Raw genomic sequence first — 17,347 nt, 5'->3', positions numbered from 1 at the left:
ACATTTTAAAGGTTCATAAAATAAGACCCAATCCAACTTTAAAGGAAAAGAAAATATAAAACAGTAAGAATTATTTATTAAAATAAAAGGTATTTGAACAGCAAAAGAAAATGTAAAAATGAAAAGATACACATATACACATTTTCTGAAACAAGTCCCACAACAAAAAATAAAGGATATGAACAGACAACAGAAGTTCTCACTGTATTGTATGCCTGAAATAATGAATTAACTGTGTAACTCAGTAATTCAGAAATTAAAAATTTTAATTATCTGGGCCAGCGAGGTGGCGCTAGAGGTAAAGTGTCTGCCTTGCAAACGCTAGCCAAGGACGGACCGTGGTTCAATCCCCCGGCGTCCCATATGGTCCCCCCAAGCCAGAGGCAATTTCTGAGCGCGTAACCAGGAATAACTCCTGAGCATCAAACGTGTGTGGCCCGAAAAAAAAATTTTTTTAATTATCAAAGAAAAGCCCAATGATAAAATAGACTATAATTTATGACAAAGTGGCAAGAACAATAAATGACAGACAAGATGTTGACAGGAGTATCATGGGTACCATACAGTACACCCCATGCAAACATAACTTGGCAATGTCTAGGCAAGTCTAGCCATTTTAATTTTCAATATAAATTAGTCCCAATACTTGTGGAGGATCCCCTATCCAATGGGGCCCAGGGCTTACCACTGGTTCAATGCTTAGAGATTACTCTTGACCCTGCTCTGGGGACCACAAGGGATGCCAAAGAACAAACCTGTATTAGCCAAGTGCATGAAGCAAGCACATCTCACCAAGCTTATTTTTAAATACAGTTAGAACTAGATCCCCATTTGAGACCTACCGAAATAAGCCTTATTTTAAGAAAATGTCCAGTTAACTTTCTTACTATTATTTCTCAGAAGTGTTCAAGAAAAAAAATCCACAAATACAGGTTGATTGTTTGAGAATATACCCATTATATACTGTTGCCAGTAACCCAAAATTATAAATTATGTAAACTTAAAACAGGGGGATGTAGAAACACATGACATAAACCACTATAGTTTAAAATCCAACACTTTGAGCTGTAGCCATTGTACAGTGGGAGAGGTACTTGCCTTGCACACAGCCAAACAGGTTTGACCCTATGCATCCCTTATGATTCCCAGAGCACCACAAAGAGAGATTCCTGAGCAAAGCCAGTAATGAGCTCTGAGCATCATAGTGTGGACCCAAAAGAAAATGACACAAACAAAAACAAAAAAATAAAATCTGCAAAGATCAAAATAAAATATAAATACAATTATTCAAACTTATTTACATACTTATCTTTAGTTTTTGTGACACAACCGGCAGTACTCAGGATATGCTCCTGACTTTGCACACAGGTATCATCCTGGTAGGCTCAAAGGACTGTATGGAATGCTAGAGATCAAAACAGGGTTGACTATGTACAATTGGCCTACTCACTATATCATGGCTCCAGTCACAAACACTCAAATTGCTTTTTACTTTCTGGGATTTTGGACCACACCCAAAGAAGTTTAGGAGTTACTCCTGGATCTAAACTCAGGACTCTTGGCGATGCTCAGTGGACCATGTGGAATGCTAAGGATTGAACCCAGGTTGGCTACATGCAAGGCAAGAGTCCTACCAGCTGTATTAACACTCTGGCATTAATCATTCAAGTTTTTAAACATGCACTACTACTTAACAGTCACATACATAGTAAATTTTGGGAGGGCATCATTAAGTGGGACATACGCTTAGGAGATGACCAGGAAATGGCAGAGATCAAACAAAAATACATTAACACAGCTCATCAGCTACATACTGCTGTATAGCAAACGACCCCTATCAGGAGTCCTCAAACTACAGCCTGCGGGCCACATACAAGCTGCCAAGGTCATTTATCCAGCCCTCCTGTCTTTTTGCCACCACTACCTATCCTACTTAGCAGCCAAGATCATGCATAATGTGTGTATGAGGATGTACAGCACACTCTCCAACTCCATTCCTTCTCTGTATCTCGACTACTCCCTCAGTCTCAAGCAGAAGTCCTGGGTTTGAGGAAACTTCATAGTTACTTTTTAAAACAAGAGTCCAGCCCTCCAATGGTCTGAGTAACAGTGAACTGGCCCCATTTAAAAAGTTTGAGGCTCCCTGCCCTATTATTCCATAGAGAATCAAGCATATGCAGTTTAAATTTTCACCACAAGATGGGGCTAACATACTATCAGCCACAGAAAACACTGATGTGCAATCTGAAAACATTAACCTTAATTTAGGTTTTTATATCATTCTTCCAAATAAATTTAAAATGTTAATTTGAAAGTTTAAAAAAAAAAGAGGGAGAAAGAAAGTTTAAAACTACAGAGTAGGGACCGGCATGGTGGCGCTAGAGGTAAGGTGTCTGCCTTGCCAGCGCAAGCCTAGGACAGAATGCGGTTTGATCCCCCGGCATCCCATAGGGTCCCCCAAGCCAAGAGCGACTTCTGAGGGGCCGGAGAGATAGCATGGAGGTAAGGCATTTGCCTTTCATGCAGGAAGTCATCGGTTCAAATCCCAGCACCCCATATGGTCCCCCGTGCCTGCTAGGAGCAATTTCTGAGCCTGTAGCCAGGAATAACCCCTGAGCACTGTCGGGTGTGACCCAAAAACCACAAAAAAAAAAAAAATAAAAGAGCGACTTCTGAGTAGCCAGGAGTAACCCCTGAGCATCACTGGGTGTGGCCCTAAAAAAAAAAAAAAAAAAAAAACCTATAGTGTAGGGGGCGGGAGAGAGAGCATGGAGGTAAGGCATTTGCCTTGCATTCCGAAGGTCGGAGGTTCGAGTCCGGAGGTTCGAGTCCCGGCACCCTCACCCTCACCCTCCCCCGCAGTGATTTCTGTGCGGAAGAGCCAGGAGTAACCCCTGAGGGCTGTCGGGTGTGACCCAAAAACTTTAAAAAAAAAAAAAAAAAAACCTACAGAGTAATTAATGTATCTTTCATTTTGTCAAGAGGATTAGGGGCCAGAGAGATAACATGGAGGTAGGGCATTTGCCTTGCATGCAGAAGAACTGTGATTCAAACCCCAGCATCCCATATGGTCCCCCAAGCCTGCCAGGAGCGATTTCTGAGTACAGAGCCAAGAGTAACCCCTGAGTGCTGCTAGATGTGTCCCAAAAAAGAAAAGGGGGGGGGGGGATTAAAAAGCTCCAGCAAAAAAAAAAAAAGTCAATTGTAAATGAAAATCTATGAAAAGTTTTTTTGAGATAAAGACAAAAGAAGAGGGGCAGGAGAGATAGCACAGCAGTAAGGCGTGTTTACCTTAGATGGGACAGTGGTTTGAATCCCGCCATCCCATATGGTGCCCTGAACCTGCCAGGAGCGATTTCTGAGCATAGAGCCAAGTGTAACACCCGAGTGCTACCCGAGAGCTACCGGTGTGACCCAAAAACCATTAAAAAAAAAAAAAAGACAAAAGGAGAGACAAGAAGTCATCACAAAGTTTTTTGTTTTTAACTGTCAAAAACACTTTGGTTCATTCCAAACATTTGTTAACTAAAGAGTTCAAATTGAGGGGGAAAGAGGTGGTTTAAAGGACTAAAGTATAGACATTACATGATAAAAGTTCCTGGTTTCAATACCCAGCAGATGGTCCCTAATACTGAGATGAAAGTAGCACCTCCAAGTAAGCTTTATCATGTGCCCCACACCGATGTTTCACAAAGGTAAAATGATATCATTTTCTGGAGATAAATAAGAATTTTAACAATTGAAAATCTAGAATGGAAAATCTCAATGCCTAATTCATCAAGGCAGATTTTATCTATAAAGTATTAAGGATTTTATTCGGCATAACAACAATTTCTAATCTGTTTTGTGGGGAGAGGACCACAACCAGAGGTGCTCAGGGCTCACTCCAAGCCCGTCCTGTGCTCAGAGATCACATAAGTTGGTTGGCTCAAGGTCCATAAGTAGTGCCAGGGATAAAACCAGAGTCAGCCTATGGTAAGCACCCTATTCACGCCTCATAGATCAACAATTCCTAATTGTAATTTTAGACTAAATTTTAATAAATACAAGATTTGGGACTGGAGAAATAGTATGGAAGACCCAGGTTCAATTCCTAGCTCCCATATAGTCCTCCAAGGCACACTGGAATGATCCTGAGCACAGAAGAAAAACTGAGAAACAATGGGTGTGACCCAAAAATAAATTACCTTGAAGCTTTGTAATGTTTTGTATATAAATTTTCAGGTACTACTGGAGCTGGTCCACTTTTATCAAAATTGACTTTAAAATGAAAACAGTCCTGGGGCCTGAGAGATAGCCTGGAGGTAAGGCGTTTGCCTTTCATGCAGGAGGTTATTGGTTTGAATCCTGGTGTCCCATAGGGTCCCATCTTCCCTCTACCCCCCCTTGCCTGCCAGGAGCAATTTCTGAGCCTGGAGCCAGGAATAACCCCTGAACACTGCTGGGTTAAAAAAAAAAAAATGAAAACAGTTCTTATTTCAAGACACAAAGGAAAAAGAGAAGGAAATTCCTAAATATCTAAGTCTGGATTTTTTGTTTCTTGGGGGATGTCAGAGCCTCCAAGATAAATGATTATTCCTGGCTCTATACTCAGGAATCACTCCAGGTGGGCTAAGGAAACCAAATGAGATGCAAGAGATGGACCTTCGGCCCGGAGAGGTAGCACAGTGGTGTTTGCCTTGCAATCAGCTGATCCAGGACCTAAGGTGGTTGGTTCGAATCCCAGTGTCCCATATGGTCCCCTGTGCCTGCCAGGAGCTATTTCTGAGTAGACAACCAGGAGTAACCCCTGGGTCGGGTGTGGCCCAAAAACCAAAAACCAAAAAAAAAAAAAAAAAAAAAGATGGACCTGCCAACCCAGGTTGGCAGGGTGCAAGTCAAGCAGCCTACCCACTGTACTATTCCTCGGGCCCAGATCTTGTTTTGAAAAAGGCAGCTCATTGAGAAGAGAAGGACACTTGGATGTTCCCCCAATCCCACCCCCAACATCCCAAGAAATGGCCCAACAAAAAGTCTATAAAAAGAATGAGGGCCGGGCGGTGGCGCAAGAGTTAAGGTGCCTGCCTTGCCTGCGCTAGCCTTGGACCGACCACAGTTCGATCCCCCGGCGTCCCATATGGTCCCCCAAGCCAGGAGCAACTTCTGAGCGCATAGCCAGGAGTAACCCCTGAGCGTTACCGGGTGTGGCCCAAAAACCAAAAAAAAAAAAAAAAAAAAAAGAATGAGAACAGAAGAGATAAAAAAAAAACAAGGGGGGTTAGTTTCAGGATATACAATGAAGAGGCTGTGTGTGACTAATCATGCTATCAAAGTACTGTGATCAGCTGTGATTTCTATTTCGTACCTTCAAATACCACCTAAGTCTATAAAATAAAATGTTATGGGGCCAGAGCAGTGGCGCTAGCAGTAAGGCATCTGCCTTGCATGCGCTAGCCTAGGATAGACCGTGGTTCGATCCCCTGGTATCCCATATGGTCCCCCAAGTCAGGAGTGATTTCTGAGCACATAACTAGGAGTAACCCCTGAGCTTCACCGGGTGTGGCCTAAAAAATCAAAAAATAAATATATAAACAAAATAAAATAAAAATGAAATGTTAAGTCATTCATTGTACATAATTCGAAAAGTGGGAGGCCAAAGCAACAGTATGATTTAGGTGGCCCAAAAACTTAAAAGTCTAAAAGCAGATACTATGGAAAAAGCAAAGGAAAAAAAAAAGAATCCTCATATCCATACAAAATAAGGCCAGTACATACGATTATTAAAGAGATTTGTGTTCATAAATTAAAGTTCTTTGGTCTGGAATAAATTTGCCATTCCAATGCAGCTTTTTGAAAATATTACATCATTATGAGGAAACATAAAGACATATGTAACTCAAGACTACTTTATTATTTTTTTTTTTTGCTTTGTTTTTGTTTCTTGGGGCCACATCCAGCAGTGCTCAGGGGTTTCTCCTGGATCTGTGCTGCTGGCAGGCTCAGGGAATCATATGAGATGGCAAGGATCAAACTTGAATTGGCTGTGTGCAAGGCAAGCACCCTTCCTGCTGTGCTTTATCACTTTGGCCCCTCAAACTACTGTTAACTTTTAAAAGCAATGACCATTTTAGGGTCACTGATTTCCATGAGGTCAATAACAGTTTAATCCCCAGTACCTCAAAAGTGTCAAGAGATATATAGTACAGAAGTTAAGGCACTTGTCTTGAAAGCAGCTGACCTGGGTTCAATTCTCTCTGCACATCATACTTCAAACCCCTGAGCACAGAGCTAGGATTAAGCCCTGAAAGCAGCCAAGTATCCTATCTCCCCCACCATCACCATAAAAAAAATAGTAACAAGTGTCCATTCTAAGCAGAGTCAGAAGTAGGCTGAGAACAGCTACAGAAAGCGGCTAAATGTCCCTAACTGTCCCCAAACCCCAAATAAGTAAAAATAATAATCACTTTAGATGAGCAAGACAATGAATTGTGCTGCAAATTGTTCACACACACACACACACACACACACACACACACACACACACGCACAGCTGTACTCAGGAATCACTCCTAGTAAAGGTTTGTGAAGGAATATATCAAGTGCTGAAGGATCAAATTAGTGTTGACCACATACATGCAAGCACCTGCTCACTAAGTATCTCTAGAGCCCCAGTGCTACAAAATTCTTATTACTCCTGAAGTATTAGCAATGTGACATTCAAAGCACTATCTGAAGAATTACTTCCAGTTATAAACTTTAAAAAATAAGTATGTGTGGGGCCGGAGCGGTGGTACAGAGCATAAGGCATCTGCCTTGTGCACGCGCTAGCCTAGGATGGACCTTGGTTTGATCTGCCAGTGTCCCATATGGTCCCCTGAGCCAGGGGCAATTTCTGAGCACATAGCCAAGAGTAACCCCTGAACATCACCAGGTATGGCCCAAAAACAAAAAACAAAAAAAGTATGTGCGTAAAACGTTAAAGATAATTTATAAGAAAAACATGGGAAAAAAAAGAAATATTCAACTAATCTATTTTCAATTTTAATACTTTGGGTTTTAAGTACGTACATGATTTAGCATGCTAAATGGTGGCACATTGGAAAGTGACCAGATATGAAATAATTTAGTTATAAAGCAAAACTATCTTGCAAAAATATTAAATCTTTGTACTGCAATTCATTTGTATAGAAAATAAACAGGAATGTCTGGATAAAAGACGAGATGAAGGGAAGAGTACCTTTGTTGACGATGGCGGAGTAGGAAAATTAAGCCAGGCTGGTGCAAAGTCATGCTGCGCCATTTAGGTCCAGTCTCTCCGACTCAATGAAATAGGCTTCAACACCTCATGGCAAGTCCCTGTCATATAAAAATATTAAAGGTATTAAACACCTAGAGCTCCTGGTAAATACTACCTTCTATACTTCGTCTCCTTTAAGTTATAATAATTTTACTATAGTGTATTTCTTATATCAGAAATTTCTTTTAGGAAAAACAAAAAACTGATGGTGAAATTGTGTCAATATAAGGCAGCAGTTTCAAGGGTGACTGGGTGTATTCTTTCTCATGGTTGTGATGAGGCTAAAAGAAAAAATGCACACATATGTAAAACTCATGAAATCATACACTTAAAATAGAACCATCTGACATACTCTTCCAATTTGAAATCTCATTTACCTACCAACTTTCAGAAAACTCATTACTGAAAAAGTCATAGAAGTAATATATACAATTTAGTCTTATTTAGGCACCACTAGTATGAGTTATTTAGCACTTCAATAACAAAGTCAAATTTCAGCCTGTTTTATTTCCAGGTTCTTTTTTGTTTTTGTTTTGGGGCCACATCCTGCTGTACTCAGGCCTGGCTCCTAGCAGTACTCAGAGGACATATAAGATGCAGGTGATTGAACCCAGGTCTTCCACATGCAAGGCAAATACTCTACCCATTTGTGTTATGCCCCAGGCCACCTCCAGTTTATTTTAAAACAAATTCCAGGTATAGGAAAGTAATTGTTAGGACTTATATACATCTTTTTTGTCTGTTTTTGTTTGGGGGCCACACCCAGTATTGTTCAGTGGTTAGTCCTGGCTCTGCACTATGGAATCATTCCTGGCAGTGCTCAAGGAATCACAGGGGATGCCAAAAATCGAATGTGGGTGGACCACATGCAAGGTAAGCACTTTAATCACTTATACTATTTCTCCGGCACTCAAACGGAATAATGTTGGCAGTTTGCTCCAGTCAAAGGGTCTAATCTCTTGGGACAATTAAATGACATCTGTGGTTTGTTTTGGGGCCACATTGTGTTCAGGAATGACTTCTGGTGCACTCAGTACCAGAGGGGTGCTTGGAGTTTGAACCCTGTGAGACCACATGCAAGCCAAGTGCCTTACCTACTTCACTATCTCTCCAGCCCTAAAATAACTTCCTTATTTAATTGTTTTTTTACAGTGCCTACTTTTATGGATGCAGTGATAGTACTCTTCATAAAACAAATATAAGAGCTTATGACTAATCAAAATAAATGGCATATAATGACCTGGCTCAGGCCTCAAGAAAAGGCATTGTCCATTCACTCCTGAACCAGGGATACTATCTATGAAACAACCACAGTTATCTATAACATCACCCGGAAGCAATCCACTACCAGGGAAGACCCTACAGCTGCCTTGGCATCAATTTACTCCAAAGAGGGTTCCCTTAACACCCAGAAAGAAGATTTAACAACAACCTGCTTTCAAGGCAGGGCTCTCCAAATTGCCCTCTAATAGTGAGGTGAAACTAGAGGGTGTTCCACATCATCCTGACTTCAATTTAAGATATGTACAGAATACAGGATCTTTAACTACAAAAACCTGACACCAACAACAGCAATTGTGTGAAAAAAATTTTACTGGGACCACAGAGAATGACTCAGGGGTTGGACAACCTAGTATGCCTGGAGCCCAAAGCTGGTCTTATGCCACAAAACTTCAGGGGTAAGATCTCCTTGTATTTAGGCCAAGGCTTTTCCTTTTCATTTCCCCCATATTTTGCTGGGCCTATGCAAACAACAACTGCCACTCTAACACTGTTTTTACTGGGTTTCTTTAACTCTTATCCTTAAAAAAAAAAAAAGCTCACTAAACCTGCTGCTAGGGCTTTAATGAGTTCATTGGTGATTCAATAATTTTCAAAAATATACTTGCTACTGAACTTTTTCTTCTTTCCTTTCGCTTCCTTCTCTTTAGTTTTTCTATATTTTTAATAACTTTGCCTTTGTTCTTCCTGAAACAAATGTATTATGATCAACTGTGTGAACTATGTATTTTCTTTAAATAAAAAAATAAATGACATAAAAACTCAGGAATTAGTGGCCACAGCAATAGTACAGCAATTAAGGCATTGCAGGTGGCTGGCCCAGGTTTGAACCTTGGCATCCCATATGATGGGTTCCCTGAGCACCACCAGGAGTGTGAATCCAAAGTGCAAAGCCAGGAGTAACCACCAGCACTGCCAAGTTTGACCCAGAAAACCAAAACACAAACAAAAAACTCAGAAATTGTGAGCTCTAATTTTACTACAATCTGTGTAAATGAAGTATTGTAGAATTATATAAAGGATTTTTATTATCTACTATGAAACACTGTACGACTTTAATATGTGATGGAATTTTATTTCAATAACTTACTTTGGAAATGAAGTTATAGTTCCCATACTTTGACAGGAATAAAAATATTTATAGCTTGTACAAAATAAGATTTGGCAAAACACTCCCCATTCCACAAAAATAAATGATTAAATGAGAAGTTATAAACTAAAAACTTTTTCTGCAATGTCTATATATTTTAACTTAAAGCCAATCTAAAGAATGAAATATGAATAGCTAATGAAAGTGATAATTTGTGTTCTGGAAAAAAAGTAATAGAAGTTTATGGGGCTGGAGAAATTAAGACAGCACAATGATAGGGCGATTGCCTAGCACGTGGCCAACCCAGGAGGACCCAGGCTCAATTCTTGGCATCCCATATGGTCCCCCAAGCCTGCCAGGAGTGATTTCGGTGAGGGGGGGCATAAGCTACACCAGGTGGCATTGCTCAGAAGTTACTCCTGGCCGGCTCGGGAGACCATATGAGATGCAGGGAATCAATCCAGGTCGGTCCTGAGTTGGCAGCATGCAAGGCAATCACTGTACTGCTGTGCTATTGCACGGGCCCCTGCTAGGAGAAATTTCTGAGCACACAGCCAGGAATAACCCAAGGGTTGCAGGGTGTGACCCAAAAAACACACACACAAAAAGTTTTAGTTATGGTATTTATGGAAGTGTGTAAAGGGAATCAAACTATGACCCCCCAATAGTAACTTTAAGTTAATCATTTTAATTCAAAGACGAAAGTTCCCATCTTTAAGAACAAAATTTAACTCCCCACCCCTACAGTAGCTCCAATCTTTTAAATAGAAAAAAGATGCTTTTTTTTTTTTTTGATTTTTGGGCCACACCCATTTGATGCTCAGGGGCTGCTCCTGGCTTGGGGAGGACCATACGGGATGCCAGGGGATCGAACCGCGGTCCGTCCTATGCTAGCGCTTGCAAGGCAGACACCTTATCTCTAGCGCCACCTTCCCGGCCCCAAAAGATGCATTTTCAATCTTTTGTTTCTTGGGGGGGCACACCAACAACATTCAGGGGTTACTCCTTGCAATGTTCTCAGAAATCACTCCTGGCAGGCTCAGGGGACTATATGGGATGCCAGGGATCGAACCCGGTCCATTCCAGGTCAGCTGTGTGCAAGGCAAAAAGCCTACTGCTGTGCTATGGCTCCGGCCCCATTTTGTATTTTTTTTCTTAAAAGATCACTTGCAGAGCTAGAACAACAGAGGGTTGTCTTTCACAGGCCAACCTGGATTTCTTTCTGGCACCCATATGGTCTAGTCCCCAAGCAGTGCAAGGAGTTGAGTCCTGAGCACAGAGTCAGAACTAAGCCCAGAACAGCTCTGGTGTGGCTCAAAATCAAAAACAAAAAATAATTTTTTTCATTTAGGCTTTCCCCCCTTTTCCCAGTCCAACAGTTAGCACATGCTAATAAACTTATTTCTCCTGTTAATTTGTTTCTTGTCAGTCTAATTTACAGAGCCAAGCTATACTCCCCTCTCCCCCAAAGCTAGGTTAGAATAAAGTAAAACCCAAATTCGAAGAGCAAACAGAGTTTCAAAAACTCCAAATCCGGCAAAGACAGAAACACAACAGAGTTTTAAGCAGCAATATAGAGAGTAAGTAACTTATGCAAGCCAAAAACCAGGTAAGTATTGAAGGGAACCTGTGACCACCTGGAGGCTTCCAACCACTCTACTTGCAGTACTTTATTGTGGCAGCCCTAGTAAAACCATAAATAAAAAATACACTAAAATGGCTATATTTTCTTATATATGTGTATCAACTGGTACTGATTTAGTAACTTTAGAAAAGTAATAAATCCTCGTTTGTATAGTGGTGAGTATCCCCACCTGTCATGCGGGAGACGGGGGTTCGATTTCCCGACGGGGAGCCAAAACTTAAAAAAATAAATAAATAAATGAATGAATGAATAAATAAATAAATAAAAAAGGTGGAGCAGGGGCAGTAGGGATCTAGTTACACCCTAAAGGATGCTAGATTTTTAGAAATCTTATCAGATTCAAGCCAGAGATAGGAAGCTAACCCCAGAGCACGACTTACTAGGAGTAATCCCAAATGGAGATCAGAAGTTTTGTTTAAAAACCTTCTATCCTTTATGGTAGGGGTCTCAAACTTGTGGTCCGTGGGCCATTTGCGGCCCTCCGTACAACATTTTGTGGCCCTGCCCTAGAAGAAATCGTTTTTTGTTTTGTTTTGTTTTAGTTGTTTGGGTCACATCCCCCAATGTTCAAGGCTTACTACTGACTTTGCACTCAAGGATCACCCCGACTTTGCCTCCTGCGGCCCCCAGGTAAATTGAGTTTGAGACCCCTGCTTTATGGAGATGAAAATAAAATCCAAAGAGTATTAATAAAATTTTAAGAAAAGCAGGGCCCGGAGAGATAGCACAGCGGTGTTTGCCTTGCAAGCAGCCAATCCAGGACCAAAGGTGGTTGGTTCGAATCCTGGTGTCCCATATGGTTCCCCGTGCCTGCCAGGAGCTACTTCTGAGCAGACAGTCAGGAGTAATCCCTGAGCACCGCCGGGTGTGGCCCAAAAAAAAAAAAAGAAAAGAAAAGCAGTAGAACAGTATAAGTAACTTTTAAGAAAATTAAGTTTAGGGGCCAGTGAGGTGGCGCTAGAGGTAAGGTTAGGCAAGGAAGGACCACAGTTCAATCCCCCAGCGTCCCATATGGTCCCCCCAAGCCAGGGGCAATTTCTGAGTGCTTAGCCAGGAGTAACCCCTGAGCATCAAATGGGTGTGGTCCAAAAAAAAAGAAAATTAAGTTTAAAAAAGAAGGAACAGAGTCAAGAGGGCAGTTTGGCCTCTAATATATATAAAGCTGAATTAACAAATAGTTCCTCTGCTTAAAGCAGTTGTAAGTCATTTTCCAAGAACTAGACCAGATAAGATATCTAGCACAAGAAAAAGAAAAATTAGGGGCCAGAGAGATAGCATGGAGGTAAAGCATTTGCCTTGGAAGCAAGAAGGACGGTGGTTCGAATCCCAGCATCCCATATGGTCCCCCAAGCCTGTCAGGAGCGATTTCTGAGCATAGAGCATAGAGCCAGAAGTAACCCCTGAGTGCTGCTGATTGTGACCCAAACAAACAACCTTGGTTCACTTCCCAGAATCCCCATATGGTTCCCCAAGCCTGGAATGATTTCTGAGCGCAGAGCCAGGAGTAACCCCCTGAGCAACACCGAGTGTCGTCCAAAAACCAAATACCAAAAAAAAAAAAAAAAAGTAAAACTTATCTTAGCACTATGGGAGCTCAACTGAAATTATTACTAAGTGTATTTATTGCAGTGTGAAAAGGCATTTTCAAGAAGATGGGCAGTGTGGAGATAGTACAAAGGTTAAGGTGTTTGCCTTGCATGGTGCCCAGTTCAATTCCCAGCACCATAGTCCACCAAGCACTATCAAGAATATATATATGAAGTAGGGGGGACCAAGGGGAGATATGGGACACATGCTGGAAAAAGGGGTGGAGGAGGACAGCCCTGGTGGTGGGAATGGCCCTGATTCATTGTCACTATATACCTTAAATACTACTGTGAAAGATTTGTTATTTACTCTTTGGTCACAATAATAATTATTTAAAAAAAAAAAAAAGTAGTAGGGGCCTGAGAGATAGCACTGAGGTAGGGGGTTTGCCTTGCATACAAAAGGACGGTGGTTCGAATCCCAGCATCCCATATGGTCCCCCGAGCCTGCCAGGAGCGATTTCTGAAAGTAGAGCCAGGAGTAACCCCTGAGCGCTGCAGGGTGTGAACCCCCCCCCAAAAAAAACATACAAATAAATAACAAAAACAAAGCTGAAGAAATAATATAAGGGTTATAGATGTTTGGACTGACCCTGGTTTAATCTCTGCCACACATGATCCCCAGAAGAAGTGATCCCTGACCACAGAGCCAGGAGTAAACCCTGAACAGAAATAATACTATCAAGTAAAATATCTTGCAGGAAGAGGTGTTTATTTCGTTTTCCCTATAGGTTTATTTTTTGGGGAAAGGGAAGAGCCATACCTGGCTCTACTCTCGGGGCTTAATCCTAGCTGTGCTCAGCAACTATAAAGGTGGTCATGGAGATAGAACCTGGGCCTGCAGTATGCAAGATAAGCACCCTATTTATTGTCAATCTACAATAAATCTAACAAAAAAAATTTTCTAAAAAAAAAATACATTGGGGCCGGGCGGTGGCGCTGGAGGTAAGGTGCCTGCCTTGCCTGCGCTAGCCTAGGACGGACCACGGTTCGATCCCCCGGCGTCCCATATGGTCCCCCAAGCCAGGAGCGACTTCTGAGCGCATAGCCAGGAGTAACCCCTGAGCGTCACCGGGTGTGGCCCAAAAACCAAAAAAAAAAAAAATACATTATTGCTGTACTCTCTGGCCCCCTCTTACAGATCCCCTAACCATGTTCACGAGTATTAATATGTGAATTATCCCAGAAATAACATTAGAGTTCAACTGAAATACCAACATGCACAAAAATGAGCATATGGAGTCAAGAGTACAGTGAGGAAGGTGCTTGCTTTGCATGAATGAGGCCAACCCTGGTTCAATCACTGACATCATATATGCATATATGGTCCCCTAAGAACCAGCAGGAATGACTCCTGAATGAGGAGCCAGGGGTAACACTTGAGCACAGCTGAGTGTGGCCCCCAAAAAAACAAAACAATAAAAAGCATACGTAGAGGTCAGGAAGAGATAGCTCAAGTCAGGTCCACATGTCTTGTACGTGGCAGGCATTCAATCCCAGGCACCAAAGGGCCGCCTTAAGCACAAAGAACAACCTCAGAACAACACAGAGGAAGCAGCACTGGTGGGGGCTATAAGGGAAGGGAGACTCGGAAGATAGGGGGTGGAAGAAAAAAGAGTGCAAGGAAGATCATGCATAGCTGTAGTATGCACAAAGCTCTTAAATACAGCTAACAAGTATTTCCATGATACAAAATTTGTTTTAGACAAAATCAATAGTAACTGAAAGGGGCCCAGGAAGAATGTAATGCTAAATAATGCTTGCCTGAAAAGGGATTGATGCCTAGCACCAAGTGCATACTGGGTGGTCTCAGTAATTCTGCTACTTGGGACTCCTAGCACAACAGATAATGCATCTACAACACAACTAAGTATTTGCAAAGTATTAACTAAAAGTAAGAACCCTGGCAAGTTGGGCCGGAGAGATAGCATGGAGGTAGTGTGTGTGCCTTGCATGCAGAAAGACGGTGGTTCGAATCCCAGCATTCCATATGGTCCCCCGAGCCTGCCAGGAGTGACTTCTGAGCATTGAGCCAGGAGGAAGCCCTGAGCACAGCCTAGTGTGACCCAAAAACCAAAAAAAAAAAAAAAAAAGAGAGAGAGAGAGAACACCCTGGCAAGCACCACAACTAGAAGTGCTACACTAACACATGAAACTCACATTATCTCAACAATAAAATGGGAAAGGAATGTGGCTTAAATAAAAAATATTACAGGAAAAATAAATAAATGAGAAATAGGGGGCTGGAGAGATAGCATGGAGGTAGAGCATTTGCCTTGTATGCACAACTTTGGTGGTTCAAATCCTAGCATCCCATATGGTCCCAAGCCTGCCAGGAATGGTTTCTGAGCATAGAGCCAGGAGTAACCCCTGCTGCTGGTGGGGGGGGGGGAGGGGAGGGAGAGGGAGAGAGGGAGGGAGAGAGGGAGGGAGGGAGGGAGGGAGGGAGGGAGGGAGGGAGAGAGAGGGAGAGAGAGAGAGAGAAAATATATTACAGGCAGGGTCAAAGAGAAGTACAGGGGGTAGGGTGTATGCCTTGCATGTGGTCAGCCTGAGTTTGATCCCAAGCACCCCATATGGTCTCACAAGCAGTTCCAGGAATAATTTCTGAGCACAGAGCCAGGAGTAACTCCTGCATACTACTGAGTGTAGCCCACCCCCAAAATTTAAATAGTAATAATTAAAAGGAGGCCAGAGCAGTAACACAGAGGGTAGAGCATTTTCCTTAATGTGACCTAAGGTACTGGGTTTAATCCCCCCCCAGAGCCTGCCAGGAGTAATTTCTGAGCCAGGAGAAACCGGAGCACCACCAGGTGGGGTTCAAAAACAAGCAAAAATGTTGCAGGGGCCAAAGCGGTAATATAGTAGGTAAGGCACCATGGCTAATCCTGGCACCCCCAAATGGTCCCGAAAATACCAGTAGTATTTCCTACATGTAGACCAGGAGGAGTAAGCCAATCACCACCACATGTAGCCCAAAATCAAAATAAAAAATAAAATGCTGCATGTATCTAAATAAAACCACTCCAAAACTACTTATATACTATAATATTTTATGATTAAAGGGGAGTGGCACAAAGGGTTGGAAAATATGCCTAGCTAAAAATTAAGCTCAGACTGGAGACCTTAACTCAACAGGTTGGAGTAGGAGTCCTGGGTTTGTTCTCTGACACCGAATCGTCCTTGTCGTCCTGAGTACCTTTGCCAAGTGATCACTACTGGACAGGGCTAAATGATTTTGAGGACAAGAAAGCAAAAAAGGTGCTGGATAGATAATACAATGAACAAGATGCTTGCCTTACATGCAGCCAACCCTGGTTCTATCCCTGACACTCTACATATGGTCCCCAGAGCACCACCATGAGCAGTAAATGAAACCCACACCACCCCCAAAACAGAGAGCAAGAATAAGTTAATACAAGCAAAATACATCATTAAAAAGAGATATTGTGGGGCCAGAGAGATAGCATGGAGGTAAGGTGTTTGCCTTTCATGCAGAAGGTCATCGGTTCGAATCCCGGGTCCCATATGGTCCCCCGTGCCTGCCAGGAGCAATTTCTGAGCATGAAGCCAGGAATAACCCCTGAGCACTGCCGGGTGTGACCCAGAAAAACCACAAAAAAAAAAAGAGAGAGAGATTGTGCAGAAACAAACTATAGATCAATGTATAGTGCTAAGTAAAGCAAAAATTCAGAAAAATAACATTTCAAACGTAAATGTGCTGGGACACAAGATTTGAGTATGTTAGTAATAATTAACATGACATATACTTCATGATAATGTCAAGCTATATTCTTAGAATTCTGCCCTTTTTTATTAATTATCAAATAAGAGAAGAGAAGAGAAGAGAAGAGAAGAGAAGAGAAGAGAAGAGAAGAGAAGAGAAGAGAAGAGAAGAGAAGAGAAGAGAAGAGAAGAGAAGAGAAGAGAAGAGAAGAGAAACCCAGCATCAAAGTTACTAAAAAGCTTAGTCTGCTAACTTTGTAATGTAATCATTTACACCCTTGTGTAAGGTCAACGAGCAAGAATCAAGAAGTTAAGGCACATGCCTTGTATGAGACCTCTCCCATTTTGATCCCTGGAATCCCAAGTATTGCCAAGAGTGACCTCCTGAGCATCCCTGAGGTAGCCCAAATCTCCAGCCCTACCAAATTTATGTAAACGAAAAGGTTCAGAGAGCATCAAGGGGGCCTGAATGAACAGTTTAAGTGACTGAGCACATTCTTTGCATATGCAAAACCTGAATTCAATCTCTAGCAAGGTTCACTGGGAATAAGCAAGCACTGTGCCAGAAGTAGAGCCCTCACAGTATTAACAGAAACAACACAAAAAAAAAAAAAAAAAAAAATCAGACAACTCCAGGTTGGTAAATATGTCTGCTGTGGATGGTGATGTAGCCCAGACTCCACAGTAACAGAAACTACAGCAGTGAGAACCTTCCAGGCCTTGACCTAAGATTCACACAGCTG

The 17,347-nt window shown here is 42.0% G+C and overlaps 1 protein-coding gene across 3 annotated transcripts in view; it reads right to left on the bottom strand.

The window, feature by feature from the left end:
- Positions 1–7,313, bottom strand: part of GPBP1 (GC-rich promoter binding protein 1) — a 34,497-nt gene extending 27,184 nt beyond the window's left edge. For all 3 annotated transcript variants that reach the window (XM_049768117.1, XM_049768115.1, XM_049768116.1), the window contains exon 1: positions 7,217–7,313. In XM_049768117.1, the coding sequence (XP_049624074.1) occupies positions 7,217–7,279 (63 nt within the window). In that variant the 5' untranslated portion in view covers positions 7,280–7,313. The remainder of the gene's footprint in view (positions 1–7,216) is intronic.
- Between the last annotated feature and the right edge of the window lie 10,034 nt (positions 7,314–17,347).

The sequence above is a fragment of the Suncus etruscus genome, chromosome 2 (genome assembly GCF_024139225.1).
Source record: "Suncus etruscus isolate mSunEtr1 chromosome 2, mSunEtr1.pri.cur, whole genome shotgun sequence".
In the NCBI taxonomy this organism is placed as follows: Eukaryota; Metazoa; Chordata; class Mammalia; order Eulipotyphla; family Soricidae; genus Suncus; species Suncus etruscus.
This window is presented reverse-complemented; position numbering and strand designations above follow the sequence as displayed.